The following is a 12,082-nucleotide window of genomic DNA, read 5'->3' on the forward strand; positions in this document are numbered from 1 at the left end:
GCGGTATGTGGGATCTTCCCGGACCAGGGCTTGAACCCGTGTCCCCTGCATTGGCAGGCGGATTCTTAACCACTGCGCCACCAGGGAAGCCCTATTTCTTTTTATAATTCTCCAATCTGGTAACATTTTTTGCTCATCTCCCCATACATTTTAATGATGAGTCAATACAGCTTATTTGTTATGGTTCTGAATAGTCTGTTTAAATCCTGCGCTATATGTTGAATTTATAGGAGTTGTTGGAGAACATAAAGAATGATGAGTATTCAAGCCAAGGAAAGTGCTTGTGTGAATGGGTACACATTATGTTTGGACTGGGGTGGGGTTGGGCTGTATACACAGTAAATTCATCAGGTCATAACTCCTCCCCAAAGGTAACCACTATCCTGACTTCTAACACGTTAGATTAGTTTTAGATTAGTTATGTATGTATTTGAACTTTGTATTCTTTTGCTTCTGCTTCTTTTCCTCAATATCCTGTTTGTGAGATTTGTCCATGATGTTGTGTACAGCAATAATTTCCTCATTCTCATTATTGTATAGTATTCCAGTACATGAATATTTATCCATTTTGCTGTTGGTGGATATTTGGGTTCATTCCAGGTTGGGGCACAAATAGTGCTGCTTTGAGCATTGTCTTAAATGCCTTTTGGTGGACACATAGACATATTTCAAAGTAATGAACTTGTTTTGTCATAAGGTTGACAAATATTAACTTTATTAAATCTTGCCAGTTTTCAAATTGGGTGTACCAATTTATACTCCCACCAGCAGTGTATAAAAGTTCCTTACCAGAACTTGTTCCTTACCAACACTGTTTTTCATTTTAGCTATTCTGACAGGTATGTAGTGGTGTTGCATTTTGTTTTTTTACTTTTTTGTTTGTTTTTTTGCCACACCACCTGGCTTATGGGATCTTAGTTCCCCGACCAGGGATCAAACTTGGGCCCTCGGCAGTGAGAGCGCAGAGTTCTAACCATTGGACCACCTGGGAATTCCCACATTTTGGTTTTAATATGCATTTCATCATGATTAATAAAGTTGGGTACATATTTTACTTGGCAGTTTGATACCTTTGAGTTGTAGTATCCATGATTAGGTTCTTTCCAGACAGAGGGGGTTTTATTTCAAGTAATAAAGGAGTACCCTCTATACTTTTTTTCCCCAAAGTGAAATTTTAAAGTAGACTCCAATATATAAAACAAATTAAAAGGAGTATTTCTTGAGAGACAGAATACCATGGTAATTAAAAGCTGATTCTGGATCTAGTCTCTTCCATTAGGAATTGTAGTTTTGCCATTTACTAACTTTGTGAATTTGGGCAAGTTACTTACCCCCTATTTACTTCAGTTTCCTTATCTCTAAAATGAAACGTATTAAACTTTCATCATAAGGTTAACGTCAGGCTCAAGTTAGTTAATATAAAGTACGTAGGACAGTGCATGTTACATAACAAGTACTATATAATGTTAGCTGTTAGTAGTAGTGGTGGTGATGGTGATATAAATTTATCTTATGAATTTATACCAAGTTAGTTGACAAGAGTAATGGGGCTCTACTGTTGAGCACAAATTTGAAATTGAGGGTTATGGATGATAGTTGCAATTGTATTTTAGTCTCAGCCTCTAATTTTTTGTTTTGGTTGCACAATACCAGGAAAATTTTGATTCACACAGATGAGCAATTAAAAATACTTATGGTTCACCCAGTAGTTTTAGGATTATGCTTTTAGATTAATATAATTGGTAAGTTACTTGGATTTTCTGTCTTTAAATAAAAATCACAGAAGCTGCACTAAAATTTATTATGGTTTCAGTATCTGTTGTGTTATCACAAAACAGCTGCCTTATAGGTTTGCTTTTTATTGCTTTCAGCCACAAGATAAGATGAGCAGCACATGTCCTCAAGCCTTGCCTGGCACGATAACGTGTGACTCTATGGATACTGTAGTGTATTTACTCACTGTTGCAAATTTAATGAGCCAACACATAGGCTTGATTAGAAACAAATCAAAAGTCAGAGCTACAGATTTCCTAATTAATGGCATATTTTCAATATATTCAAACAAAGCTACACAAACCAAAAATGAGTTTACCAGGCAGCACAAGTTATGTGATATATGGTGTCTGGTGTGTTAATATTAGGCATATGAAAACATTCATGCGTGTGCTGTTATAGTTCATAGTAGTTACTTCTACAGCCAGCTGACACAGTCACTGGCTGTCACTTACAAACAGCCTTGCATGTTTGTGGCTAGCTGACCCTTATACCAAGAGACCATTTCCAACTGCTCTCATGCTTTCAGACAGACTTAAATGAGTATCTTGACAAGCTCCTTTAGCGCCAGCTTTACTTCTCCCCAGCAGACTGTCACCCACTGCTCCTTAGCCAGTATGGGCTCCTCCAGGCTGGCTGGTCTCCCCTCTTCCTTGCCACCTGCACTGTTTTGTGTTCCTTTCTCTGTGATAACAGTGCCTGCCTGCTCTACTGTCATCACTATCTATCTTGGGTACTGTAATTTCTTCGTGGTCCTGCTTGGATTCCATCTTCTCTCAAAATCATTCCTGATACCATTCTTTCCTGTGAAATCCTGTTCTATATCTCAGGATCTTAAAACTTTTTTTTAAAGTATCAAAGTTGTGCTCCATGAGCCACATAGTGGCTCACACAAACTCCATCAGCAGAGGGAGCTAAATAAAAGAAGATGAGTCCCTGAAATTAAGACCTGAAGTAGAGAAAGTACTTATAAATAGTGACATGTTCACATACTGCTCAGTAGTGAAAAAGAGCTGGAATAATATCAGAAATCAATGATTTGGACCCTAGTCCCAGGTTAAAACTTCTATGGGGAGATTTGTAAAGTGTTTTTCCAAGAGGTAATTCTATATCATGTTAAAAACCTACTTAGATGGGGATGACCTGATAAACATATACATATTAGGAGAAGCAATTGGATGTTTAGTTTTTTAAAAAATTCTGTTTATTCCCTCTCCAAAAGTTTCATTAAGGATGATGAAATGAGATCACTAGCTTTGTGAAGAATTTCATATGGAGCGATGAGTCCTGAAGTTATCAAGGATTATGGATAACCCATTCCAAGTTTTAAAGATAGAATTTTCAAGTAAATTTCTTATATTTTGTTTTGATTAAGTGTATGTATCTTAATTTCAGTTAGCAGACTTGAAGAAAGAGAAGCAGAACTGAAGAAGGAATATAATGCATTACATCAAAGACACACAGAGGTGGGTTTCTAGGTTGTTCTTACCATGCTAATATTGAGATAAAGAAATTAACCTTAGAAAATGTGTCTTAATTTCTCTTTGAAAATCAGCTAGTATAATCCTTGGGGATTATTTTGAGAAGACTTTAAATTTCATGTAGCATGTACTTAGTTACCAAATGTTGACTTTTAATGTCCTTTATCTGGCATTAACTTTTCATGTGGTGAATTAGTGTGCCACAGAATAATGTAATTATTAAGGCAGTTCCAATACTTGTGTCTTTGGCTGGTTAAGTAAAAACTTAATGTGTGCATAATAAAAAGTATACGTGATACTAATATGAGAGAATTGATATAATTTGTTTTGTTACCTGTTGGGAAATGATGGATTGGTAAATTATTGGTCAGAGTCTCTACATTTATAATACAGTATAAAGGACATATTTGCATCAAGCTCATAACAAATAACAAACAAATTATAATGTCTTAAAATGACTCTAAAACAGGTTTTCTGCATGAAATTTCAGTATTTTAGATGAACCTCTAGCACATAATCTCTTCAAAGCAATTTAGAAAATGTACTTGAGGGTTTTTTAACCTTCTTTTTATGATTCTCTGTCAGCCTCTTATATATTTCCTTTGTTTCTTTCTGTCTCCTTAATGTGAAAATTGTTTCTGTGTATCATGGTCATTCTGGGGTTCACATACCTAAATAAATCGAATTTTCATAGATGCATGCACTGTTACCTGAAAAAAATAATTGCTCTCTTTCCCTTTCTAGTCCTGTCTTTCCCATGATACAGATGGTTCCAGTCTTCAGCTTCCATTTTCCTTTCACTAGTTTGGGCGATCTCTTATCCTGCCTCTGGTAGGGACCTATATTGTTGCTTTTAAGGAATGTAAAACCCCACTGCATTCAGTTTCATTTGCTTTGGAGAGTAGTGTGCTTAACACTTTCTTGGGGAGGTGTTGGAATTTCTTCCTGACATGTGAGGTTTGATTATTACTGTTTTAACTTACATAACCACACACTAAGCATGAAGTGTCACAGAATTGATATTTAGTGGTGGAGGAAAAAGATTGGCCACAGAGGGCTGGAACCATAGAGCTCTTGGAAAACAGGAACAGCTTACACAGCAGCCTTTTCAGTATGTAAAAAATAACCACATTTTAATAAGACGGTATTTGGTAGATATTAAGACTGTTAAAGAACAATCGATTGTTAAAGGTCTGTTGTTGGTTCTTGTCACACCATTCAATTCAGTGCCTGAACAATGCCCTGTACTGGTAGTGCTTATCAATGCTGATAATTATAAGCATGTTTGGGGGAATAGGTTTATGTGCCATAAGTAGTTGATAGTGATGAATAATGAATAGTCATTTTGTGTTTTCATTGAAGTTTTAACCTTTGTAATAGTTGAGGATTGTTAAATTGAAATATGTATAAAATATGCGGTCTAGAAAAAAAATCATTGTAAAGTGAAATTTCATATTTTCTCTCATATACGTATTTAGCAAAAGTGAAGATGTGTTCCAGCAGAAAAAGCAATCTGACATCTTAATTTCAAATGAAAAGATATAATAATTTTTCTATTTCTGTTCCTTCAGAGAAGGACAGCCCAGGAAGAAGAAAAGATCTCAGGAAAATCCTAAATACCAAGGCAGAGATTTGGGTCTCTCTAGTAACCAAGGCAGATCTCACATGTAGCTTTTTCATAGGGTCCCCACCCTTAGTCATAAGCAGCTTCTATCCTCTGCCCTGATAGGCTCTCTGTATTTCGTTCTGCCTCAAGGAAGGTTTATATAACACAGATATGGCTGCTTTAAAATGTGGGTCTTTTCTATTCTAGCCCACATTTTTCTGTGTTTATACAGCTGTACTAGAAATACAATTCAATTAGCAATTATAAATAGCTATCCAATGCTAAAGAACTAGGTGTCCTTTAAAGGTAAATTCTGAAAACCTTCAGGGAAAGGAAGTCTGAAGGATTTAACCTTAATCTTTCCACTGTTACTTCTAACTAAGGTAACCTTTGTTATAGGCTACAAAAAAGTTGTTTAAAAGCACTTTTATCAAAAGCATTGTTTGCTGCTTAAGGGAAATCTCTGGCTCTTTTTGTAATGTGAATAACTGTTCTCTAATTAATTTCAAAATTTTATACACATTACTGAATTTGCTTGAAAGAAGACATACCTTGAAGAGGGCATTGGAGGAGATATACATACTCTTATATTTAACACTAAAAACTTGAACCCCGGTCTTACATCAGGGACTGTTTAAATGCATTTTCAACTCGTCCTCTGAGTAAATTCTTATCATCCACCCCCATTTTACAGAGTGAAGCTTAGAAAGAGAAGATGGAGTGATTTGTCCCAAATGCCATGCTAGTATGTGACTGGATTTGAACCTGGGTCTGTCTGATTCCCTTGCCTGAATTTTCAATAATGCTTTTAGGTTATGAAACACATGGACGTTAAATGCACTAGAAAATTTTCTTTGCCTCTTTGTTTTATGCCATCTCAACCACTTTAAGAATAGTGGCTTTGTGGATGTACTTATAGGATTTTGAGCTGCGTATGGAAGGATTCGAGGCCAACAGAATTAAAAGGATTCATGCCACTTGTCTTCAAAACCTCTATTTTTGCCTTGCTTTTCTAATAACTATTGCCTTGCATTTCAGTTTTAGCCAAAGTTGACAGTCAACCTCTGCTGTGAAGATTTCTCTAAGTGGGAGGGGAGTTGGGATGTTCTAAATAGTGTGCTTGGGACCCTTCTTCATGACTCCAGCTACTTGTTGCTGAATTGACTCCTGGATATGTGTGAATTAATGTGCATACCTGAGAAAATTGAGAGTTGCCATTCTGAGATAAGGAGGGATGGGGCTGGTGGACCCAATAGTAGGTTATATAAAGCATATCCTATTTTATTCTACCTCTCTTTTCTACCTGGCAGCATTGCCCCCTACTCAGTTTTTTATTAAAAAAACCAGAGCTACTCTGTGAAACCCTGTAATTAAAACTTAAATTTTTATGTACAATTTATTATTTCTATTTTTTTGTGCATATATAGAATATAGTGCGTATTTTATTTCAGACATCAGGAAATGCTTTAGGATGTGGGGTTTTCATGTGGGTGTGAGGAAGAAAGGACAATGAGCTTATTGCCTGCCTCCAGAATTGACTGAAAGGGCAGATACACCATGAGTCCTATGATGCTTAACTACTCTGATGACTGAGTCAGATGGACCTGAGTTCTGGCCACAAAGCCAACTAGCTGACAGAGCACAGTTAATCATTAACTAGCTGGTCAAGTTGGGCAAGTTATTTTAACCTCCTTAAACTGGAGTTTATCTAGAAAATCATATTGTTGTTGTGAGGATTAATTGAAACAATGTACATGCACTGGCTGATTTGTAGTTGGTGCTCAATAAATATTAGCTGCCATTTTGTTGTTGTTGTTCTGTCCTATTAAGTGTTAGTTTAATTGGGTTAAAACCAATTTCATTATGTAAACCATTTTGGAAAGTCAGAAATAGTTACTTGGGTCAGTCATTTGAAGAAGGTTTGGAATTCAACATCTTCTAAATTAAAAAATTTTTAACGTATTCATTTAAGACAAGAATCAATCTATAGAATGCACTATTTGGGGTAGAACTGATTCTACCTGATTCAGTAGATTCTATTTGGGTAGAACTATATCTTTGCATTTTATTTAATCTTTTTATTTGTCTATATTGAATAAATATCAATAGATTATTATAAAAGCAGTCTAGGGGAGATTTCTATTCATTTGAATGCTTAAAGAAACTTAGATTCTTCCATTTGAATGAATCAAATTCATATAATCACTCTCCATTATAAAAGAATTTGACTTAGATTTTCTAAAATCTTTTGAAAATTTAAATTGATATCTATTTGGCCCAACCATCACTTTGTTATACTAGTCTCATTTAAATTTTTTCCCTTAAAGTTTTCCCTGATACAAGAAGGAAACAGCTCATTATTTCTGATTCACTGACACAAAGACAAAAACTGTATTTCTGCACAACTGTTCTTTAAATGGTGGTAAAGAGAAAATCTTTAAATTTAAAAGTTTTAAAAATGCTTTCATATACCATATCCATGTGATTCTGTATTCATTTTTCCTTGTCTGATACATTTCTTATTTGGGCTAGTTTTAATTGGGGAACAGTCTGATTGATTCTTTTATATTTGATTTGATAGAATTACCCATCTTAATCCATGCATCAGAGTTCATCTTTTTGTTTATTTGAAGTAAATAACAGTTTCAAATTGATTTACATACTTCTTAATTTTTGTATATGCATGCATGCCAAGTAAAATTTTCACAACAAAAGCATACTTTAAAAAAATATATTTATTGGGCTTCCCTGGTGGCGCAGTGGTTGAGAATCTGCCTGCCAATGCAGGGGACATGGGTTCGAGCCCTGGTCTGGGAAGATCCCACATGCCGCGGAGCAACTAGGCCCATGAGCCACAATTGCTGAGCCTGCGCGTCTGGAGCCTGTGCTCCACAACAAGAGAGGCCGCGATAGTGAGAGGCCCGCGCACCGCGATGAAGAGTGGCCCCCACTTGCCGCAACTAGAGAAAGCCCTCGCACAGAAACGAAGACCCAACACAGCCATAAATAAATAAATAAATAAAATTAAAGTTAAAAAAAAAAATCTGGATTTCTAAAAAAGATATATATATATATATTTATTTATCTGGCCACACTGGGCCACTGCGGGATCCCAGTTCGCCGACCAGGGATCGAACCCTGGCCACAGCAGTGAAAGCGCCAAATCCTAACCACTAGACCACCAGGGAACTCCCAACAAAAGCATGCTTTTTAAAAATAAATTTTAAAAAATTGTTTTAAATTTTGTTTCTTTCAGTAGTTATCCTTTTAATATGCTACAATGCATATTTTATGTTATATTGAGATTGAAACCCATCTTCATACAGCTAAAGGTTAGCAACTTTCAAAGCTATTCCATGCTATAGTTTTAAGAATTCTAGGAATATTCACCTTTTCTTGCCTACTCTTAATATTTACATTTCTTTAAACTGCTAACATAACTTTTCTTACTCATTTTTTTCTTATTCGTATCGCATCAGTATCTAGCAAAGGCTTTATCATTGAAATTTGTTGCATTTTACATGTTTTAATGACAGATTTGGGTTTCTTAAAAGTGGAACTGTAGGTTATCAAGAATCAATCAGACTGTAGAATTTCTTGATGGGTTATATACTTGATATTCTTGAAGTTTTCACTTCCATATTCAGCTTGTCTGTCTTATAGTTCCTTATCTAAGACTCAGTCAAAGTGCTCTGATTTTTCATTTGTTTTAGTTTGCTGCTATTATTATATAATTATATTAAGTAATGCTTCCAGTAAATTAGCAGTCAAGCAAAGGAGAGAATATTTTAGCATTCTTTGAACTAAATCTGTAGACAAAAGAAATAAACATCTTGGTATTAAATTGAAAATGATCTTTACTCTGTGAATCCTTTATAAAATGGAAAAAATAAGGGTATGATTTCTTCTCAAGTTTCATGTTAATTTTTGTTGTTTCCCATTTTAGTTATGGATTTCTCAAATGCCCTCTATATCACCTTTAACCAGTAATCTCTTGTCAATTCCTTCAATGTCTATATCCTAATTTGTGTTATGTCAAAATTATTTAATAGCATTACCATTTACATGGTAAAAAATTGTTTTTGCTATGCTAAGCAAGATGTTGGCTACTTTTGTGGACACTAGAATCCTTAAATGTAAGCATTTGCATATTCCTTTGCCGTTAAAAGAAAATTTCATCCTTAATATTCTTTTACATGGAACTGTAGTCTGACAAATAAGATATTTATATTAAAAGGTTTCCCTTGCTGTAACAGTATGTTTTTATTCCAGGTATTAGTCTTAAAATTTTGTGTATTCTTTTCTTTCTTCAAAATAGATGATCCATAATTATATGGAACACTTAGAAAGAACAAAACTTCATCAGCTCTCAGGGGGTGATCAGCTAGAGTCCACGGCTCATAGCAGAATTAGGTAAGCTTCTTAATTCATTTTTGCCTTGGGAAAAAGCGAAATAAAATAATCTATTTGTTTCTGTTTCTCTCTGTTCTTTAATCCTGGAACAATAGTTAAGCTGATGCAAAAAGTTCTCCACTGTAGTTGGAATGCTACAGGAGAGAGTAGCATGGAAAAACAGAACAGCTTTCACTAATGAAGAGGTAAATTGTGAGCCGTGCTATATGGCAACGTATCGAGGTATTTTGATTGATTTCTGATATTTGATGAAGATTACACTAGGTTTAAAATTGTCTGATTTGTGAGAATGCTGAAAAATTTTCATTTCTCCTGTATAATTGGTTTAAAAGTTCTTTTTGCTACAGAGAGGCATGCTTGAAAGGGTTAGCTAGCTAAGACTTCTGTTTGATGTAGGAGTGTGAATAAATTATGTAGATCTCCAAGCATTGTAGCCAATGAGCTAAGCCAGGACTCTCAGAGGAGAGGAAAACAGTTAATAGGCTTGCCGTCGCTCTGGATTGCTGCATAAATGCTAGGAGCAGCAGCTCTATGGTTATGAGGTGGGGAGAGCGGGATGACGTCATCGCTTCGGAGCTGCTGCAGGATGGAGTGGAAAGCTGCTGCTGATGGCATTGTTTTTGTGGCAGCAGCTGAATGACAGATCCTCACTACAAAGATACCCCTTTGGCCCCCGTGTAGGCCTCCTGGTTCCGGTGTTTCACCATGCCAGCACAGCGCCATGAGTCCTGGATGCATGCTGCTGTTTGTGTTTGGCTTTGTTGGCGGGGCGGTGGTCATTAATTCTGCTATCTTAGTGTCTCTCTCTGTTTTGCTGCTTGTGCACTTTTCTATTTCTACCGGAGTGCCAGCTCTGACGCAGAACCTACCAAGGATACTCAGGTACTTTAGTCTCTCTTAGAAGTCCCTGTTTAGTTGGTTTTTCTTGAATTTTTAGCTTCACGGGTCTTCTTTGTAACCATTTCTTTTGCAGATTGAAACAATGGAAAATGGACTGAAGCTGAGATTTCATTTCTTATTTATAGTAATTTATGGGCTATCACTTAGGGATACGGCTTGGTGTTTGGAAAGCACTGACTTAAGAAAAAGATTTTCAGATTGTACTTATACACAAGTACAAGATCAGTGTGGTCTTGTTTTAAGCAGTGTTCAAAGAGTAAAGGGAGAGCAGGAGTCGAGCATTGGGTCTAAATTTACACAGTCTCTTCGTTTAGTATCTGAGTATTTAGGAGCAAATAATCTTTTATGGTGGGACTTGTAGTTGATTAGACACAGGCCATAGGTGTTTATTTTGTTCCAACTGTCCTTTGACTGATGGAGGTTCAGGCATCCTTTTTGCAGTTTTTGCAATTTTTGATAGCAGCTCATGGGAACTGACAACTTAAATATTTTCTTCCTAAAACAAAATATATTTTAAAGCGAAAGGATTTAAACCTTTAGGGCAAGGAATTCATTTTTTTCCCCCAATTATTTACACATCAAAGTTATGAAAGCTTTACAGAGGCTATTCACTATTGTTTTGTCAGATGTTGCCTTTTCTTTGTAGACTTGGGTGACAAATATCCATGCCCGGTTGTGGGGGTAGTCATTAATCTCTGTAGCTTTTCTGCTCTTCACTCTACTTGCATGCTCTAAGAACCATCTTCTATATTTTAGAGATTTAATGTTTTGGTTTCTTTTGTTTTCTAATTCATCAAACTAAAATTATCTGATTTGTTGAGATTTTTGCTTTATGCGTCGTTTTAAATGAGGGTTCATAGTGTATAGCTTTTTATAAGTGTTTACTTAAAACTCAACTCCTAATTGTGGACTTAAAGTAAGGTGAATTAAAGTAGTAAATTCCCTCAATGTGTTCTTTTTTTATTCATAGGTCCATTCATGTTCAACATTAGTTTAAGGTCCAAAAATTAAATTTCAATTATGGTCTTAAAACTAGGTACTTGGTCATTTTTTTTTCCTGATTTTATAAAAATCGGGAGCAAATCTTATTACTTGTGTATATTTTAAGACATAAAGGATTTGTATATATGTATATATAGGCTTTTAGGAAATTGAAAAATACCTTGACTCAAGAATATCTAGACTATTAAAATAAGATTAGTCTCAAAGGGCTGTCTTTGGTTTCCGTTCCATTTAAGATGCCAGTGCTGTGCTGTGCCATGCAGTGCTGTGCAGTGGGTAAGAGGTTTGGAGTTGGACTGGCTGGCTACAAATGCTCTGCCACATGCGAGCTGTGGGGTCTTTGGCAAGGTGCTTACTCTCTGTGCCAGAGTTTCCTCCTCTGAGGTTCTTACCCCATTGGGTCATTTTAAAAAACACGTGAGATGATTATTTTGTATTCAGTCAGTTGCAAGATATGTTGTAAATTAAACAAGTAAATAATTTTCATAGTCACTTATATCTACTACATTTTTAGCAAAACTATTTTAGCTCTAGCTGTTTTATTCATAAAGTAACTTATGATTAAATTCAAAAAGTTCCTTGACATAAAAGTTGTTGTTGATCTGATGAAGAAAGTCTTCCATATTCAAAGTCTTTAATATTAAGATTAAATTGTCAAGAAATAGGTAGTTCCAAGGAAAGTACATGGGTCTTGAAGTCAAAACAGGCCTGCCTTTGAATCCCATTTCTGCTGATTACTAGTGCCTAAAGTCTCTTTGAGTGTCACTTTTCCTAATCTGAAAACAGGGAAAATAATTCCTATTTCCTTATGAGGATTAAATGAGATAATGTAAATAAATCATCCATCTGAGTGCTTGCCACATGGTGGGTGTTGAACAAATGTAATCTTTTTACTGCTCTTTATAAT

The 12,082-nt window shown here is 35.6% G+C and overlaps 1 protein-coding gene across 5 annotated transcripts in view; it reads left to right on the forward strand.

Annotated features, from left to right (window-relative positions):
- Positions 1–12,082, forward strand: part of SPAG9 (sperm associated antigen 9) — a 154,313-nt gene that overhangs the window by 74,943 nt on the left and 67,288 nt on the right. For all 5 annotated transcript variants that reach the window (XM_068531565.1, XM_068531566.1, XM_068531568.1 and 2 more), the window contains 2 exons: positions 3,169–3,239; positions 9,179–9,273. In XM_068531565.1, coding sequence (XP_068387666.1) covers positions 3,169–3,239; positions 9,179–9,273 — 166 coding nt within the window. The remainder of the gene's footprint in view (positions 1–3,168; positions 3,240–9,178; positions 9,274–12,082) is intronic.

This window comes from Eschrichtius robustus, chromosome 20, assembly GCF_028021215.1.
Source record: "Eschrichtius robustus isolate mEscRob2 chromosome 20, mEscRob2.pri, whole genome shotgun sequence".
In the NCBI taxonomy this organism is placed as follows: domain Eukaryota; kingdom Metazoa; phylum Chordata; class Mammalia; order Artiodactyla; family Eschrichtiidae; genus Eschrichtius; species Eschrichtius robustus.